Source organism: Scomber japonicus, chromosome 12, assembly GCF_027409825.1.
Source record: "Scomber japonicus isolate fScoJap1 chromosome 12, fScoJap1.pri, whole genome shotgun sequence".
NCBI lineage: Eukaryota > Metazoa > Chordata > Actinopteri > Scombriformes > Scombridae > Scomber > Scomber japonicus.
This window is the reverse complement of record NC_070589.1, coordinates 15,901,338-15,920,889: the sequence shown is the minus strand read 5'-3', so window position 1 is coordinate 15,920,889 and position 19,552 is coordinate 15,901,338. Positions and strand designations below refer to the sequence as shown.

The following is a 19,552-nucleotide window of genomic DNA, read 5'->3' as shown; positions in this document are numbered from 1 at the left end:
CTCTTTTACTGTATCTTTATGTAACAAAAGCAGAGTTCAGCAGAGAAAGACAAAAGTGATGTGAACTGACAATATTTTAATGGGGGAGATAAAAGACTGTAAGTGATCAATGGAGGCGGCGGCCAAGTGATGCCCGGGGGACGGCTTTGATGTAGGCATCCTCAGAGGGACGCCGTGGACAATGCCCTCTTTGAGTGGCACGGAGAATGGCAGACACTTCCCTCTCCCTTTCTCGCTGTCTCTCACTCTGTCACTCAACCTCTCTCCATCTCCTGCTCTCTCAGCTTACACTGGGACTCTTCGATTCAGACGCTTGTTGACGTCTCTCTCTCTCTCACTCTACATTCCTCTACCCCTGTGTCACATCAGTCCATATCCTTATCTGCATAACTTTCTCCCTCTTCCTCTCATATTAATTAATTCAAACAACACCCCCTTCCCTGCCACCCAGCCAATCACTCCGCCTTCCCCTTTCCCCCCTCCCTATCTGTATCTCTCTCTCCCTCCCTCTGTCTCTTTTCATAGAACCAAACCTCTTTGTAATGTCCAGCCTTGGCAAGTTGCGCCCGATTTGCTGTCACAGTCTTAATGAATTCATCTGTTTGTGCATTGGCCATGGGAGCATTTCTCCCTCCTCCCTCCCTCTCTCTTCCCTATCCTCTCCCCCCTCCCTCTTATTGGTGTTCCCCTGGGGACTCTATATATACCAGGGACCACTCCAGGCACCTATTGTTCCTCTAAGTAAATTTACAGACAGATGCCCTGCACCACAGTGTGGGAGAGAGCCCAGAGAGTCAGGAGGAGGGAGACAGTTAGCGATTGCAGAGAGCCACCAGACAATAAGGACCTGGAGACAGTGAGGGCACTGCAGGCAAGCCTCATCTCCAGCACCTCTGCACCCCCTTCAGTCGTCGCGCGTGGCTGCTGCCTGTCTGCTTGTTGTCACGGTGGAGTGGAGGTCTGATGTTCTGACACCATGCTGCTGCTGATATCACTGATGTTTATGGGGTTGGACTGCTTATTGGGAGCCCCAACAGGTAGAGAAGTCTACAGGATGCCCCAGAGCGCACTCAAAGGTAATTTTTCTAAATTTTCATAATTTTGTCCATTTATGTTTAGAGTTTTGACAACTATAAATGTCAGTGACTGTAGTTAAGAAATCTGATCACAGCATCTTCACGATGAGTGTTGCAGACTTTCTCAAAGGTGCACCTGACTGAATAAAAATGATTTGGATAAATATTTATTACTTGCACTTTACACTAGGCTTTACATTTTCTTGTAGACAAATCTTTATCTCTATATGTAAAGCATCATAACGAGATCACTACAAACGTCTACTGGTGATACTATGATGCTTCATGAGTGTGATATTTCTCCAAGAGTTAAGCGGGAAAAACATCTGGTGATATTACTAGCTTTGTTGACATGTGCAAGTACATTTTTAGACAAATAACTGGTGCTGGAGACTTTTGGAAACACATGTAAATAAATTTAATGTGTTGTGTTATCAGCCTACATTGTCATTTAAGTTGATTACACAAATGTCTGGGTAAATATAAACTTAAGAATTTTTACTCTGGAGCACAAGGAGCCGATATGTAGTCAGCGATGTAACATATTGTGTAACGTTACACCAAACATTACATAATGAAACGATTCCAGCACTTGAAAAATCAGTAAAGAAGAGGAATGTTATCACTGGCTTATCCTGCAGTTGAGCATGGTGATGAGGGACCTCTGGCCCTCTCTGCTTCAAGTGCTGAGTACAGCAAAGCCTTCATACAAATGGCTGGTGATGGCAATGTGTGTTTGGAGTGTTTAGAACAAGGGACTCGGGGTCCCAGCCGCCCCAGGGCTGCCAGCCCGTGCCCCCGGGCCTGTCCCTGCCCGCCAGCCTCTGCCCGCTCAGCCCTGGCCTTCTAATTAAGTCTTCAATCAGCATTGTTGTTGTTAGTGGCCTATCCTGTGATGTTTTGCGGCACAGAGGGGGGCTGCAGGGTCAGCGGCCTGATTGAAGTAGCCTCACCAGTGCGCTGAGCGTTAGCTAGCTTCGCTAACATGCTGCCAATGAGCTCAAAGAGCAGCATGAGAAAAAGGGGACTACTCACACACATACAAGAAAGCCGCACCAGTTCATACTAATGCTCACACATACAGACATGGTGTTCCCACAGCAAATAACAGTCTTCTGTGTAATGACCTAGATGCCCTTCCTATTGACCTGTTTACAAATCCTCCTTTCAAAATACTGGTAAAGTAGTCAGAATTCAGGAACTCTCAGAAGATTTATTCATAAAAAAGTGCATTATCTTGAATAGTGATGTTGCTCCAGTATGAGCCTGACTGCCTCTGGATTTGAGAGGTCGATACCAGTATTCATATTTATTTCATAAAAATCATTCTTAATAAGAATCCCTTAAATTTGGTTATTAAGGAACTGTGACTAAGTTAGTGTACTAACTGGGACCATTGACAAACTATGCAATGAAGACATTACCCACAACTTATCTGTGTCATTTCTGTACAACAATTTCTCGTTATGAATCATCTGACACATACATTGATATGAAAATCTTCATATCGGCCTGGTAAATATATATTAATCTGACGCATTTGTTTATGTCTTCTTCTTTCTCTGCGTATGTCTAATTCTTTCTTAGTTTGGTTGTTAATGTCCTGTTCTTACCTCTCTCTTCCTTCCTCCCCTCTGCTGCAGCTCTGTCTGATCGTGGTACTGTGGTTCTTGAGGCAGCCATGGTGAGTGCCCTCTCTGCTCTTGAACGTGCATCATCTGAGAGGAGTCGGGTCGAAGCGGGCTGCAGGGGTTGTGTTCCTTGCCTGTTTCAGGACTGTGGACAGCAGTCTGGGTCCTGCTGTAAGTACAATATTTGTACTTACAGCACTCTTTTTCATCCTGTAACATGACCACCCTGAGCCATATTTGTGCAGCATTATGAGTCCATAACTCCCAGATTTGCCCTTGTTGCCCATCAGCTTCCCCAGCCAATACCTTATCAGAGCCCAGCTGTGATGTCATCAGCAAAGCCCAGAAGCTTCAAGATGAAGCTGAGCGGAGTTGGGCTTTGAGCCAGGCCTGTGCTTACTATCAGCAACGCTGTCGACCTGGTGATTTGGACAAGGAGAGCTGCATCAGGATCATGGGTGAGAGTTGCAGTGCCCGTGTCCTCCAGTGCAGCTTGCTTAACACAATGCAGAGCCTGGAACCTGCTACACAGACGCATGTACAGGGTGAGTACCGCCCAGTATTAATGCATTTATAAATATTGTCCTGTCTCTGTTAGTGAAGAGACACAAGTTTAACATTCAGTGTTTGTCTACAAAAAAGTGAAATTTGCTGCATTTATTGACCATAAGTGTCTATCTGCCCCAGCAGCTGTGTGTGGTCAGAGGTCATCCACAGTGCAGAACATCACGCATCTTCGTTCCAGGATTGTGGGTGGCTCTCCTGCTCCACCAGGCAGCTGGCCCTGGCTGGTCAACCTGCAGCTGGATGGTGGCCTAATGTGCGGAGGGGTCCTGGTGGACAGCTCCTGGGTGGTCACTGCTGCACATTGCTTTGCTGGGTAAGTGTATATGTATGTATGTGTGTCACTGTTTTCTGCAGTTGGACTTAAAATTATTAAATTTATATTGATAATAAGGAATAATCACCATGCCTGTCCCACTCTCACCATTTGTCTTATTGTTCTGTCTCTGTAGCAGCCGCAGTGAAAGTTATTGGACAGCTGTGGTTGGGGAGTTTGACATAACCAAGACTGACCCTGATGAGCAGGTTCTCAAAGTCAACCGCATCATCCCTCATCCTAAGGTAATATTACATACAGTACACAAAACATTAGCTCTTTTGATTACATTTCCCCAGTCAACCAATCACACAGCCAGATTTGATCTGTAAACCATTGAGCCATTTAGTCAATCAATCAATCAATCAACCAATCAAACTTTTCTTTTTCTGCAGTTCAACCCAAAGACATTTAACAACGATATAGCCCTGGTGGAGTTGACATCCCCTGTAGTCCTGTCTGATCGTGTCACCCCTGTGTGTCTCCCCTCTGGCATGGAGCCTCCTACTGGCAGCCCATGCTTGGTGGCAGGTTGGGGCTCCCTCTATGAGGGTGAGTGGAAAATGCTGTAAATGGTGTGCAGTTTCACTGTAGAGCTATTTATAGCTATGTTTTATCCCAGCAAGCTCAAATGCTTCTGTGAGGCTTTTTATTTGGTTGTTTACTTTTAAAGAGAACATATAATGTTGATTAAGACTGCACGTTTGCAAAGTGATCAAAGTTAACATGTACTAGGATTATGAATATACTGTTTCATTAATATTTCATTCTTGATTTGGTTTTTACTTCTGTCTTGTTCTACAATGACCCTGCAACTCCTTGATGATAAAAAATGTGTGTGTATTTTCTCTACAGATGGCCCATCTGCTGATGTGGTGATGGAGGCAAAGGTGCCCCTACTGCCTCAGAGCACTTGTAAGAGTGCCCTTGGTAAAGAACTGGTCACCAACACTATGCTGTGTGCTGGTTATCTCTCTGGAGGGATAGACTCATGCCAGGTGAGCAAAACAAGTGAAGAGTTATACAATACTGTAATTGTTTTTGGTTGTTAGCAGCAACTGAGACATTACATGTAATATTTTTTTCTTTTTTTGTCACTTGTAGGGAGATTCAGGAGGTCCACTGATCTATCAGGACAGAATTTCGGGTCGGTTCCAGCTCCATGGTATTACATCCTGGGGAGATGGCTGTGGGGAGAAGGGAAAGCCTGGAGTCTACACTCGGGTGTCTGCTTTTTCTGACTGGATTCAGGCTGAGATACAGAGTGAGTTTAAGGCAACTTTAAAGCACCACAGGAGCTAATGTGCAACATGTTTATCGCTGATTTACAACTAATACATATTGAAATACTAAATTACTGTATACATGTGCTTGTCCTTTTTAGAGTCGTTTGGGAGCAGGGAGCCAACATGTGCGGAGCTTCTTAAGACAACAGAAATGACCGAGGAGGAACAAAGATCTGAGTTCAGCTCTTTGTGTCGCTTTTACACCCTGACCTGTCCTCCCGGTCAGACTGCGAGCTCTTGCAGTCGAATGGCCGAGGACAAATGTCTCATCCGCTTCAAGAAATGTCGTAAGTACGATTTTTTCTAATGCTCAGCATAATGGTACAGAGCAAAAGTTGCTTTAAATATCATGTGGAGGTTTCTGATATATTTTTTTCCATGCTCTGCCATCTAGAATTGCGTTCGTTCCTGCAGACACTGTTGGACTTGCTCCAGAGGGCAGAAGACTACATCAGGGACAAAGTGGACTTAACCTTCTTCACCCAGACTCTTCCTCAGCTGGTTGAGCACATCTACAGCACAGCTTTCACTCACACTAGAGAGAGGAGGGACCTGGGCCTGAGCCGTGATCTCACACAAATAGAAGGTACACAACAGAAAGATAATGTTATCCCATCTTTTGTTCAAGATTTAAATGTATTGATATCTTATATATTATATATATATATTGATAAATAGTGTTGTCGGACATTGCTGTAACAAGTGTTTTATTACTTGCAGAACAGCTAGGTGGAGCTGTGGTGCCAGAGGAGCAGGGTCCTTCTCCTGTTCCTCCAGCTATATTCAGAGAGGTGGGCCCCTTGGTGGATGACTGGGAGAAATACCTGAGAAGTATAGCTGAGGACATGGATAAACGCACATCCACAGATATCTCCTCTACATCAACACGACAAGAGGAAAACCTTTTCATGCAGGTATAATGTTTGTTTATTCTCCAAATGAAGTTGGTTGTGCAAGGCATTAAATCTTGCCATGTCATGTGATGTCACTACACAATCTGATGTGTGAATAACAGATAAAACTGTAAAATCAATAATGGCTTATTGATTAGGTTTTAATATTAGCCTTTGAATGTAAAAGAAAACCAACTTCTCTCTAGACTCACCATTTTGCACGAGCATTCAAAAGGGAGGAATTTGTTAATACTGGTACATTCACTCTTGCTTGCTTGTTTTCAGTTTTTGTCTGAATTGCTGAATGTAACATTTTCTTCTGGGAAATATAGTATACAGACATAGCTTAGCACAGCTGAGCTAATCTTACAATATGCTGTACTTTTACATTTCATCTCCAGGCAGGGGATTTCTCAGTTCATCAGCTAGAGGGAGAATATCGATCTGTCATCTTGGCTTTGCGCTCCAAACTGGACTCTAAAGCTGCTCCTCCCATCCTGCACTTGGACACAACCTACCTCCAAGAGGAGTCTCCCAACACTCCACCTTTTCCCACTTCTTCCAGTGGAACACAAATCAGCACTGATCCCTCTGCCTCCTCCCAGAAATCCCAGGAGCCTTGGTCACTTCTAACAGCCCTGATTAATGAAATTCAGACGTTACAGACACAAGACGGAATTGAGACAGTCGGCGAGTCACCAAGTGAACTTCCATCCAGTAGAATTGCTTCTTCTGATGCTCTGACGTGGGACGCCACATCAGATGATCTGACTTTTGCTGAGAGTGGAAAATTGACATCTAGTCCAGTGCAGTCAACAACTGTCGTCCAGCTAGTCACTGTGGGTGACCGCACAGAGACGACTGCTCAGCCCAGACAAACTGCTCTCAAGCCTCTTAGCCTCCACAGAAAATACAGGAGCCTTCTTCGCAAGAGGCAGATATCTGGGCCCAGTGGAAAAAGTATGTGGCACACACTGCGCTGACAAGACTTTCAATAAATAGTTTGTGATGTTTTGGTTGTGAGTAAATGTTATTTCTCAAATGAAATGTTTTTGTTTGTCCCTATAGTTTGTAGTGGAGTGAGAGAGTCCTCACTGCAAGTCAGCCAAGTCAGAGACTCTTATCGCTGGGTGTTAAGCATCCCAAGCAAGAACCTGCGCATGAACTTCCAAGAGGTAAATAATCCCTCAGAATGGAGAGGTTTAGAGAAGTAAATGTTCACTAGTGGGAAAAACTGAATAATTTTGGAACTTATTCTTTATTCCTTTCTCTCTTTTGTTCAGGTGTTAGTTGATCTGAGCTCAAAGAATGATCGAGGACTGTTCCAGGCACGCGTTAGAGCCGTAGTGGGCGGACAACCTTTGACCTTCTACAGTCTTGTGGGCCTCGAGAACGAGTCATTCTACCGCAGTGTGCCAAGGATCATCGCTTTGGCACTGGAGGCACTCAAGACTTAATTGTAACGCTAAGAGAAAGCAGATGAAAGACAGAAGACTATAATGAGAGATGATGACGCAAAGACTCTCAAAATTGACTTAAGGTCCGTCACAGCAGAGAGACAGAAAAAAAAACGCACACTCAAAAACAAAACTGTTTTTCTCCTGTGGTTTCCCGTGAAAAGCGTTCTTTTGTTTGAAAGAGTTTTCCCCAGCTGAGAGCCGGATTTGGGCTCTGAATAAAAACACAACCATGAATGTATCAATCCAACTATCGACCACCCATCACACCACAGGTTGTTGTTTTTTAATATATGGTTGGAGACGCAGCCTTGTCTAACTTATGAATCTGTACAAATGATAAGTTATTCATATTGTCATAAAGTCTTTTGCAAAGGTTGACCCTCTTGTGAAGAACACAGACTGTATATATTATTCATGTTATCTTTATTCATATATTTATTTGTATAGAGAAAATCCTTTGTATTTTTGTAAAAGAAAACCTATATGAATAAAACTGTTATTAATGCTATTACATTTTGTGTTGATAGTTGTGGTAAACTTGAGGTATGTAAGTTTAAATTGAACATTTGATTGAAGATATTCTGATTATCTGTCAGTAATGCTGCTAATCCTGCAGTATTTTGCTGCTGGTCTACAGCAGAGGAGGGGTCAGCAGCTCTGCCGAGATACTCTATCAAGTCTAGACATGTTTCAATGCTGATTGGTTCATCTTGTGTCCCCATGTTGACCTCAGTCCTTTGACTCTTTAAAAGCAAGCTTTCCCGTCAACACAGCAGCTGTTGTGCTATGGTGGCTAGTTCCTCCCACCACCTCCCGTCTTCTCTCCATATTCCAGGATGAGGAATTGTAACTGGACCCCAAACTAAGATGACCTAAAGTCTCTTATTGTCTGTCATGAATCACAACATCACATTTGCAGACAGCAAAGGAAGTGACGCTCTCCACTTGTACAAAAGTCTCATCTTTGTTTTGTCCGTCTGAATGTAGTCAACAAGTCTTCACTGCTGTGAAGAGGTGATTTGACCAAAGTGAGTTCAAAGCTAGAATCTGCCCTCTTCTGTCACTTTGCCCAGCTCAAGTCCTAAAAGAAGGATATACAGGGATGTGAGTGTAACAGCTGAGTAAACACACACACATACTTCTGTTGCAACACATCAACTGCATTCCTGCCTCAGGGTTTTGTGTGTATGTGTGTAGAGTTGTGAGGGAATTGTACCAAACTATGGCAGGAACAATCAATTTTGTGACGCACACACACACACACACACTAATGACAAGCCACAAATGTGTCAGCAACATAACCCAACCTCCACAAAGTCTGGTCAGTCATCACAGCTGGTGGCTGTAAATGGACGAGACTTATCACCTGTTCCTTTGTCCACTGGAGAGATATTTTTTACTTTCTCGCTCGCAGACACACACAGTGTTCTCTCCTCTCTTTATCTTCTAATCTTTCTTGTTGTGGTAGTCTAATTTTAGAGAGATGGTTTCTGGTGGAAAAACCTATATAGTAAATACCTTTTTATAGGCGTCTGCTGCGCTAAATTTGTTCACCTAGGATCCATGAGCTATTTTGTTCTCTTGATATGGATGGCTGGCTAACAATAGCCTGCTGCACTGAACAGAACCACAGTACAGTGTGTGTTTTGGTGGTGTACCTCAATACTGGAGGGCAGAGTACAATGCCCAAAGTGTGCATGTGTCATGTTACCCCAGTGTGTGGGTGTGTGTATTCTGACAGCTGGCTATGCTGTACTGGAAATATACTCTTGGATCTAACCCTAACAATCATCAACCCCTCCACCCTCCACCCCCCTCCTCCTACCCTTCCTTTAAAAATCACCCTGAGCCCTGACTTCTGCTGGGAAACGCATACATTCATACACACTCACACAGGCTGAGTGCCAGCAACCCCATCAAGTAGTGTCCATGTGCATCAGATTAGTAATCACAGCTTTGTCTTGGACGGTGCAGGGCAAACACACACACTGATGGATTCTAGACTTCCTCGCTCCCTGTTACTGCTCGTGGGGGTGTTTATGATTTCTGCCACAGGTAGGAACACTGGTTGCTGCCAGATTGTTGCAGACCTTTCAGCATAGCCATACCAAACTGTGACAGATTCAGTAATGAATAATTACTATTAAAACAGCAAAGATATACTTTTTGTTTTGAAGATATTGTTACATTATTGTACTTCATTATTTGGCAGGGAGTGTACAGAGTTGTTATGCTGTACCATACTCATGATGTGTTTTTAAATGTTGTACAGTCTAGTGTTAGTCTGTGAAAATCACACTGGAAAATTCATAATTAGTTACACTTGTTTTACCTGAAGGACCATCAGGTGTTTGTTGTGACATTTGAAATTGAAATTACTGTAATATTAGACACCACCCAAATGCTGGAAACATTTGTTTGTGGTTGGTAAATTTTAGGTAAATTACTCATGGCTACTGAGTGAGAGAAGTGGCACTCCAATGATTTTGTATTGCATGTTCACCAAGTTATACGGCGACTGAGAGAGAATAGCCAAAATTGAGGCAGCATAGGCAGAGATAGACATTTTGTGTCTATTATGAGTCAAAGTAAAAAAATACCAGATTTACCAAAAATACCAGTGGAATTTGATAGTGTCTTTAATTACCCCCTCACCCCCACCCGTTTCCTAAATGCCCATGTCTTTCAAATCCCATGCCCTCATCAATTTGTAACGCAGGTTTCTGCTCAAATTACAAGACCACACCAAGATACAGAAGATAAGATTAGATAAGATCAGAAAATACAAAATACATACAGGCTGCCTAGTTCTGCTGTTGAGTTAACTGAAATCAGTGTTATTTTTGTCTTAATTTTTTCTTGCTCTAACCTGTGTGGTTTGTCTGCAGCCTCAGCAGTCAACCTCGAGGGGGAACTTTTCAAGGATTTGATGAAAGGTTACAACAAGAATGTCCCGCCCATGGAAAAGAGTGGGGATATCATTCAGGTCGACATCAAGATGACGCTCACCAACCTCATCTCCCTGGTGAATGAGGTTTTGTTTGTAATTATTGATTAGTGCCAGAGACTACATGTGTTTTTTAATTATTAAATGAATGAACATCTCTATACAGAATGAAAAGGAAGAGGCCCTGACAACAAGCGTTTGGATAGAAATGGTAACCAAACACACACCGCTTCTAATGGATTTTATCGCTGCTCTTATGATTATTTTTACATCACTTTATGCCACAGTGTATTTGCAAGACTTGGTTAAAAGACAAACCCCAAATCATTTCTGTTTCTGTAGCAATGGTGTGACTACAGGCTCAGATGGGACCAACCACCCAGGTCAGCTTTGTATGGGAACATCACATCTGAGCTGCGTATCCCCTCTAAGAGCATATGGCTACCTGACATCATACTGGAGAACAAGTGAGTGCATTAACCTTCACATTTTAATTTGATTACATTTAACATTTGATTAAAAGGCAGCTAGCAGTTCCTTCTTGAGAAAGTTATACTGAAACACTGAATAATCATTATCACTAATGCCAATGTGAAGTTTACAAAAGATTATTTTTAAAAAGCAAAGAAAGAAGCTAAAACTTTAGCTTATTCAGCAATAAGTACATTATGTACAGTATATGAGAATGTGTCTATGTGTGAGCTCTAATACACAAAAATACACACATTTCACTTTCTCTCTGTTCTCACCTGTGCACAGTGTGGATGGACAGTTTGAGGTAGCACTTTACTGCAATGCACTGGTGTCTCCTAATGGCTGTGTATACTGGTTGCCTCCTGCCATCTACCGCAGCTCTTGTTCCATCAAAATCAACTACTTTCCCTTTGACTGGCAGAACTGCACCATGGTGTTTCGGTGAGTAGAGATGAGATTTGCTGTGAGTCGATGACAAGTGGGCCTCCCCTCAGACAATTCCTGGATGCCTAGGGGATCATGATTATGTCATTTGATCCCACAGACACTTAACAGCTAAGCCAGGATAGTTTGATGTTGCTGTTTGACATACTGTAGACTACACTAAATACATGTATGAAGGCATTTATTTGGAAAAACAGTAACATCACCACAAACTACTGAACCTCTAAACTATCTTTTTGACCAAATCACACACATTTAGGATTTTCTACATTATCTCTTTTAATAACTGATATAATATATTCTTCAATAATAATAAAGTATTCAAAACTTTATTTAGGACGAAGGATATGGATATTTTACATGTCGTCAAATATTTTATCACAGATTGTAAACATTTCAATCTAGAAAAAAAGTTTGTAGTTTACCTCAAAATATGCAACAATTTAGATTTTTTAAATAACTGGAATAAATATATCTGTCATGTTGTTGATACCTTTGAGGACACAGAGGTCACATTCTTGGTGTTGTTTCTGTGAATTTGGAGATTTTAACGACCTGAGGATGACTTTGCCTTTGACAGCTATACCTTTGGAGAGCCATAAATTACAGTACACACTGTGTATTTTAAAGGCTGATTCAGATACTTCTTTAGGACTAAGAATTTTAAAATTTGACCCATTTTAGCAGGGAAAGAATTTAATTTAATTCAGGAGAGACAAGTGAATGAAGCAAAAAGAGTTGTTTATATACAAATTATATTGATAATTAATTGTCCTTGGCGCTCAGACTCTACAGGGAGATTTTGAGTTGAGGGACTTAAATCCTGAGCAGCAGCAAGATAGATCCCTCTATGGAGTCCAGACAGTGTTGGTGGTAGTGGCTGATGACACCTGCTGAGACTAATCAGGCTGATGAGGTTGATGAAGTGATGCACTGATGAATCTGGAAAAACTGTGCGGTGACTGGGAGGTGGTCAGGTGTGCAGAACAGCACCAAGAAAGCACAAAAGCAGTGAGGGAGAAAACATTTAAAAAGACAGCTGTAATATAATAGGCTGACAATAAAGGTGTGTCACTGTGCTATTGGCTAGATGTGACCAGCTGATGTGAACAGCTGACTTCTTAATTGATGCCCCAGGAAATGACAACAAGGAAATTATGAATGAGTTGTGAGAAGGATCAGAATGAAAAAGGGTTGAGAAATAAAACCACAGACGTGAGCGTGAAAAAGATGGTCTTCCTCACTGAACTTTTGCAAGGCTTCATTTTGATACAGGAATTAAGTGTTTCAGATTTATACCCTGGTGGTGTAGAGAAAGTTTTGAAACAGAAGAATAAAATATAATCAAACTGTTAAATCAAAGAGTAAAATGAAAGAAAAAATACACAGATATTTGTCCGCAAAAGATTCTCAAAGCAATTATGTTCACTCTTTCGTCAATCAATGTTATTCAAAAAAACCTTTATTATAATGGCTATAAGATCTTTTTTTTTTTGAGTATACAGACCTTTTGTTGGTGGTTTGTCAAATGTCTAAGGGGAGGGGTTACTCTTTAGAAATTTAGACTGATGGCCTCAGTATTTGTAAAATCCTGGCTACAGTCCCGTTTGTATTTAAGTAGAATCCAGAGTCCAAACCAGACACAATAGTCCCATTCATGGTCTCTTTTCACCTTGTTGTCGTGTAAAATGGAATAGATGGTTGTGTTTGTTGTAGAGGCAGACCCTCAATCTTCTCCTTGTGTGCAGCTCACAGACTTACAGTGCCAATGAGATTGAACTTGTTCTCAAAGAGGAGGATAACCACACATTGGAGTGGGTGGATATTGATCCTGAGGCTTTCACAGGTACAACAGTCTAATTGCAACATTTTTAGATATTAGACCATTGTACACAGCATAAAACCATCTAAAGTGGAATAAAATGTTCTTAGACAATGAAAGCAGAATGAAATATTTGATTGTGTTGTTTCTAGAGAATGGAGAGTGGGTCATCAAACACAGGCCGGCTAAGAAAGTGATCAACAATCAGTACACTAAAGATGAACGGGAGTACCAGGAGGTGGTCTTCTTCCTCATCATCCAGAGAAAGCCCCTCTTCTACATCATCAATATCATTGCTCCCTGTGTGCTCTTCTCTTCCCTTGGTCTGCTTGTTTACTTCTTACCTGCCAAAGGTCTTTTTTCCTGTCTTTCTAGCTCTATATGCCAAATCATTTCTTGGTCACACCTCTGTCTCATCAACATTATCTATAGCAGAATTACAGAGATTACAACAAGATTGATTTGTATCTGTTTTCATTGACGCAAAATCTCACCTCTCTGCTGACTGAATATTGTTTTGTGTTTTACAGCTGGTGGTCAGAAGTGCACCATGTCTATTGCCATTCTTCTGGGCCAGACTGTGTTCCTTCTCCTTATCGCTAAGAAGGTGCCAGAGACTTCAAAGGCTGTGCCACTTATTGGAAAGTAAGTCCATGACTTCAATTCAGAGATCAAATTATTTCACCTTACATACTGTATATAATAAAGTTCAACTTCGACTGCAGGTATCTGATGTTTGCGATGTCATTCACCACCATGGTAGTGATGAACTGTGTGATCGTTCTCAACGTATCTCTGAGAACCCCAAACACTCACATATTGACAGACAAAGTCAGAAAGGTGAGACTTCTTAAGCTGTTGAATGACAATACTGTGAAGTCAACACAGGCTTATTAGAAACTGAATTACCCTTTGACCCTGTGACGTGTCCAGGTCCTTCTAAACATCCTCCCTCGACTGCTGAGGATGCAAATGCAGCCCTGGAAACCAAACAATGACAACACTTCAGAAACTGACAGGAATGGTGTGTTCCTGGTCCCCTGCCGACGCCGCAGCTCCATGACACTCATCAACAAGGCGGAGGAATATGCAACGAAAACAGCTCGGACTGAACTCATGTTTGCCAAGCTCAAAGAGAGAAATGGATTGATGAAATCAGTATTGGAGAAGCTACGTGAGTATTGGAATGAGTTTTATATGTTTAAATGCAATTCAGAGAATATTCATGAGCACACAAGTCTGTTGTTTGCTTTGCATCCAGATGAGGGGCTGGTTGAGGGTACGGCTGAGCAGCTCAGTACCAGTCTGGCAAAGGCTTCTCCAGAATTGAGGCAATGTGTGGCTTCGTGTAAACATATAGCTGAAACTGCAAGGCATCAGAATGACTTCCAAAATGTAAGTTTGACATTTGCACATTTGATTGTGCACTCCATTTTTAAAAATGAATGTGTAGACTTAAAATTAATAACATCCAATACAATAATGTGACATTTTTCTTCAAAACCAGGAGAATGAAGAGTGGTTCCTAGTCGCCCGGGTGATTGACAGGGTTTGTTTTCTTGCCATGGCTTTGGCCTTTTTTATCGGCACAGTCGGGATCTTCCTAATGGGCCATTTCAACCAGCCTCCCTCCTCACCTTTCTTTGGTGACCCCAAAAAGTACCTGCCTTCAATGTACAATCTCACGGATCTAACTGAGAGTGGAATAGGAGCGGACCTCCTGGGGTGAACCACGACAAAATCACCAGATTTTGTACTCGTAACCAAGTTGGAATCTGACAGCGTCCATCAGTGATCTCCAGTAATGACTGGGACACCGAAAAAATGCAGAGGCTGTATTTTCTGCATTGGTGTCACTTGCTGATGTGGGTCTGTGAATCATCAAAGAAGCCCTGTACATGATGATGGTGGATCCACTGTACAGTTGTGGATGACATGCATGATCCATAATGCTGCATACTGGTGTCAGCTGTGACTGATTGTTGAGGTTGTACAATATATTTGCTGCATATAATGCTGGATAACAAAAAGCTGTCTGTTATCAGCTCAGTGTTTGCAATAAGTAAGTAAGGAGGCAGGTAAACAATAAACAACTGATGTCATTTGAAGGCAAATGTTCTGAATTAATGTTTTTATCAATGAAAGTACTGCAATCATGCAGTTACACAGCTGACTATCTCAGAAATGTCTTAATCCTGTGTTTGACACCTTTTTCGGGGGGGAAACAGAAAGCATCAACACCTCCCCACCTCCAATCAAACTTCCCACTAAATACAGACCCACTGCACTGCCCCCCACCTCTAGAAGCAGGATTTCAATTACATGGCTGAGTGGTGCCTTTCTACCCCAACAAAAGGCAGATCCGGCTGGTTGGGATGGCAACAGAGTCAGGGGGTGAGACAGAGCCAGGGGCAGGAGTGGGAGTGAGATCTCCAGACGCACACACTCACAAAACCAAACATTACTATGTGAATATTCACACAAACACAGAGAGGGGTAAGGAGGTTGGTGTTTAACCCCTCCTGATCTTGAAAAACCCATGACTGGTCTCCTCCTTCTCACAGTTAGATTATCTCAGACTGTAGATGCCTGGAGGTCCACTGATGGTAAGGAAGACACTTTCATACTCTATTGTGCTATTTTATGTCAGAATGCTCCGTTATGTATAAGACAAGGTAAGGTAAGATCAGGTAGAGCACAAGTTTGAACAAAATGCAATTATCACCAAACATGTTTAAAGTGTTTTTAGAGAATATTATCCTAGAACATTCTGAACAAAAAGAAAACTTTCCACTGAGACAGTGTGTCCCAGCTGACTTGAATGGTCTGGGTGCTTCATAATATATAAACAAATCTTAAATGTATTTAGGCCCAAGACCATTTAGTGCCTTATGGACTAGTAGTGAAATTTTAAAGTATATCCTTTGATGCACAGGAAGCAAGTGAAGTCAATTAGGGACCAGTGTAATGTGCTCTGCTTTTTTAGTGTTAGTGAGAACTCGTCTGGATGAGCTGCAACTCATTGCAATAGTAAAAAATAAACATGTGAACTAGTTTATCTGCATACTGACTGATAAAAACCTTTTGATTCTTCCTATAATTATGAGGTGGTAGTAAGCTAACTTTAGGATTGACATTATGTGGTTGTTAAAATGTCCAAAACCAAACCAAGATTTCTAGCACTGACATTTAGTCTTTCCGCTTTCGACCAAAAAACATTATTTCAGTTTTCTCTAGTTCAGCTCTAACAAGTTCATGTAAATCCATTCGATGATTTGTTTAGTGCACTTATTTAGCTGTTGTACGGGACTGTAGTCATGTGGTTATGTAGAGTTATGTGTCATCAGCATAAGTATGGTAGGAGATGTTGTAATGTTCCATAATCTGAGTGAGAGGGAGCATGTAGATTTTTAACAAAAGGGGGAAAAGAATGCACCCTTATGGAAGTCCTCAGATTTTTTTTTCTCTCAGATTTATAATCTGTAATAGATACAATAGATACAAAGTAGTCCCTATGATTTAACCCAGTTTAACATGGTGCCAAAGAATACTACTATTTTTGTGTGAGTTGCTTCAAGAAAATATTAACCAGTAGAGCACCTGGCATAAACTGGAACTTCGGGACAATTAAAACAATAATATATTCATTCATTCATTAGAGGGTCGTGGGGGAGCTACAGCAATCTCAGCTGAAATATTCTACCCAATTTAAGTAAATTAAGACATAAAGAAGTGATATCTGACCCAGATCTCATACACACCTGACGCACAGTATTAAGTATATTGGCTTGTGTAATTTACTTAACTGAGGCTGAAATATTTTCAGTTTTAAATCATGTCAGCAGTGACCAATCAACCTCTTCCCGTTGGTCAACTGGAGCGAGAGAAGCACATCCAGATGATCTTCAGAGCTTTCCAGAACAGGTGCGGGCCTTCGTGTGAGAGTCACACTCACTCACCTGGACCCAAACCTGGCCAAACACCACCTGTCTGGGCATCTGCTGAGCAGCTGTCAGGTCCTGCTCCTGGAATGAAGATGGAAAATGGCCACATGGAGCCAGCAGGAAAACCGAACAAGCCAGAGGTGGAGGAGCTGTGGCTTGAAGGTCCAGAGGGATCCGACTCTTTGACTGTGCTGGATACAGTCAGCCAGATTCATATCACTGCTAGACCAGATTTGCAAGGTCTGCAGAAATAAGTGCTTGTTTGTTTTGCGGTTTTTTGTTGGGGGCAGGGGTAATTGTGTGTTTCTGTATGTCTGTTTCACGTAAATAATGCTTCCACATTGTAGGGCCACAGTGTGTTCCCAGGAGGATCTACAGCATTGCCACAGGAGCCAGCAGGTCACAGTTCCTTGTGGCAGTGGAAGGTATCAGTGCCTGTTCAGTAGCATTAACCAAGAATAATTATCGCATCTGTATTCATGTTAGTCATTTACTGTTATTCATGGTATCTCTTGATCTTTCCCTCCCATCAGAGAGTTCTTGTGTGTGCCTCCAGTGTTGCGGTCCAGCGCGGGCCTGCTCCTTGCAGGGTTTTGACTGTCAGGGCCGCCAAGTCTTCCACTTTGAAAGACCGCTCAGAGTGGACGCCTGTTGCTTTGGTTGCTGCCTTATGGAGCTGAGAGCCTACACACCTCAAAAGCATCTTATTGGCACTGTATACCAGAGGTAGGCCAAACTATTGTATTTGTCTTGATATTAACTGAGCCAAATTTGAAGGCCCTGAAGACACATCATTACGTAACAGATATATTTTTCTGCCAATGTTAGACCTGTTTTTGTTATCTTGCATGAGACATTTGTGTCTGTATTGTTTTTGTCTGTGCTTCTCTAGTCTGAAGTTGGGGGGCTCAGTTAGAAAAAGGTGATGTCATGTCCAGTGCAACAATCAGGATTTAACTAAAATCTCAAATGAACCAAACCTAAAGAAGATTTGTTTTTCAATGTAATAAAGAATAGCTAATATGTTCTCTTCAACTAACTTTTAACTTTTATTGTTGCTTATTTAGTCATGAATATTGTATGTTAAAGAGGAATACTAAAGCAAAATGTAACCAAATATAGTGGTATTGGCCTACTATGTATTTGACACATGTGGTAGTAGACATAAACAAAATAACATTCTAATTACTAAAAAAGGCTTTGACCAAAATTAAGTCTCACTAGCAAAGAGTATGTTGACAGCATCCAGAATAACAGGTACACTGAAGGAAAGGTTGTAATTTTCCCTTTAACACTTTAAAACCTTTAATCCGATTCCTATACCAGCAATCGTAATACTTTACATTCTCAGACTGAACTACTTGTCATCTGAGCCTTTGTCCATGTCACTCCAAGCCTCTGCCCACCCTGAACCATCATATATGCCAAGGCCTAAATAGCAGTGAGGGCCTTTAGTGTCCCACGCAACCACAGTGTAGTCTAAACCTGGGAGGGTTATTGCACAAAACAGCTGTTTGCATGGCTACACTGACAGTAATGTACTAAACTGGAAGCAAAGGAATGCAGCATCCTTCCTAATGGGAATGTTGGTTAATGAAAGGGATGGCAGCACCCTGTCTTCTGCAGTCAAAATACTTCCTTCTTCAACTGGCCTAAGTCTGACTCCAGGACTTACTGGGGAGCTATTATGTGCCGAATTTTGAGTTTTCCCGAAGTAACACGTCCAATTAAGACTGACCTGGCAGAGGTTTCACTGACCAGAGATCTATGTGGTATAAATATTCTCTCAGTTGTGCTAGAATAAAGCCTGCCCTAGTTTGAACTCCTCTGACACCAAGTAAACAATGGTTTTCCTGCTGCAGAATCATGACAGCCGAAAATGTGATCAACCAAGCATCAAGGCTGAGCTGCGCCAGTGTGTGAAGTGCTTGCCAGTGTATGCCAGGTTGCTTATTGCATGATTATGTGTTGGCTGTGTTTTCAGGTGGAGCATGTTCACCCCCCTCCTGGAAGTGTGGGATTCAGAAGGAGCATCTGCCATCAGGATACAGGGTTCCTGCTGCCCATGCCGCTGTTTCTCCAGCCAGCAATTCCAGGTAATATTTATACAACCCGTAATGTCTATATACACAGATTTCCAGCAGAGATTTCAAACAGTATTTTCTAAATTTACACCAGATTGTCTCTAATATTGGTGAGAAAATTGGCACAATATGGAAGAAATGGCCTGGCTTCAATGATGAACATAACATGGACCATGAATATTTTGGATTAGAGGGTGAGTGGAAACACTGTCCTGATGCATGTTTAACTTCAGTAATGCAAGCATTTGCGGCACCAGCAGTTGTTGTTATGCACTTTATTCCCATTTCAAATAAATAATATAATCTGTGAATCTATTTCAATATTACAGTGCCACCGAGTCTGGAATCACAAACCAAACTGTTACTGCTGGCAGCGACATTCTTAATAGTAAGCATGTGTATTTCTTTTGACACTGTTGTGGAAAAATTATTTGTTACAATTAAATAATTGTTATCTTTATCTCCACAGGATCATATGTTCTTTGAAATGAGTTGATCAATGAAAACAACTGATCATTAGTAAAATGACATATTGCAAGTGGACTTCACAACAGGGGCACATCATTGCTTCATAGCTGCCATTCATCTCTAGCATTTATGAAAGAAAATGA

The 19,552-nt window shown here is 41.8% G+C and overlaps 2 protein-coding genes across 2 annotated transcripts; both read left to right on the top strand.

The window, feature by feature from the left end:
- Positions 1–9,217: 9,217 nt before the first annotated feature.
- chrng (cholinergic receptor, nicotinic, gamma) lies at positions 9,218–14,642 on the top strand. Its single transcript, XM_053330705.1, has 12 exons — positions 9,218–9,281; positions 10,115–10,251; positions 10,340–10,384; positions 10,516–10,640; positions 10,933–11,088; positions 12,840–12,937; positions 13,066–13,266; positions 13,444–13,558; positions 13,639–13,753; positions 13,847–14,087; positions 14,175–14,308; positions 14,421–14,642. The coding sequence occupies exons 1-12, from the start codon at positions 9,218–9,220 to the stop codon at positions 14,640–14,642; spliced, it is 1,653 nt and encodes a 550-aa protein (XP_053186680.1).
- Positions 14,643–16,748: 2,106 nt separating this feature from the next.
- On the top strand, positions 16,749–19,437 carry LOC128369306 (phospholipid scramblase 2). The gene is made up of 7 exons (XM_053330318.1): positions 16,749–17,097; positions 17,205–17,282; positions 17,391–17,583; positions 18,842–18,953; positions 19,036–19,135; positions 19,271–19,329; positions 19,411–19,437. Exons 1-7 carry the CDS (start codon positions 16,749–16,751, stop codon positions 19,435–19,437), a joined length of 918 nt encoding a protein of 305 aa, XP_053186293.1.
- The last annotated feature ends 115 nt before the right edge of the window (positions 19,438–19,552 follow it).

Coding starts and splice junctions, on each gene's coding strand:
- chrng (XM_053330705.1), top strand. CDS start 9,218: ATGGATTCTAGACTTCCTCGCTCCCTGTTACTGCTCGTGGGGGTGTTT. Junction 10,641..10,932: donor GACATCATACTGGAGAACAA/GTGAGTGCATTA, acceptor ACCTGTGCACAG/TGTGGATGGACAGTTTGAGG. Junction 14,309..14,420: donor ATCAGAATGACTTCCAAAAT/GTAAGTTTGACA, acceptor CTTCAAAACCAG/GAGAATGAAGAGTGGTTCCT.
- LOC128369306 (XM_053330318.1), top strand. CDS start 16,749: ATGTCAGCAGTGACCAATCAACCTCTTCCCGTTGGTCAACTGGAGCGA. Junction 17,283..17,390: donor GTTCCTTGTGGCAGTGGAAG/GTATCAGTGCCT, acceptor CCCTCCCATCAG/AGAGTTCTTGTGTGTGCCTC. Junction 18,954..19,035: donor TCTCCAGCCAGCAATTCCAG/GTAATATTTATA, acceptor AATTTACACCAG/ATTGTCTCTAATATTGGTGA.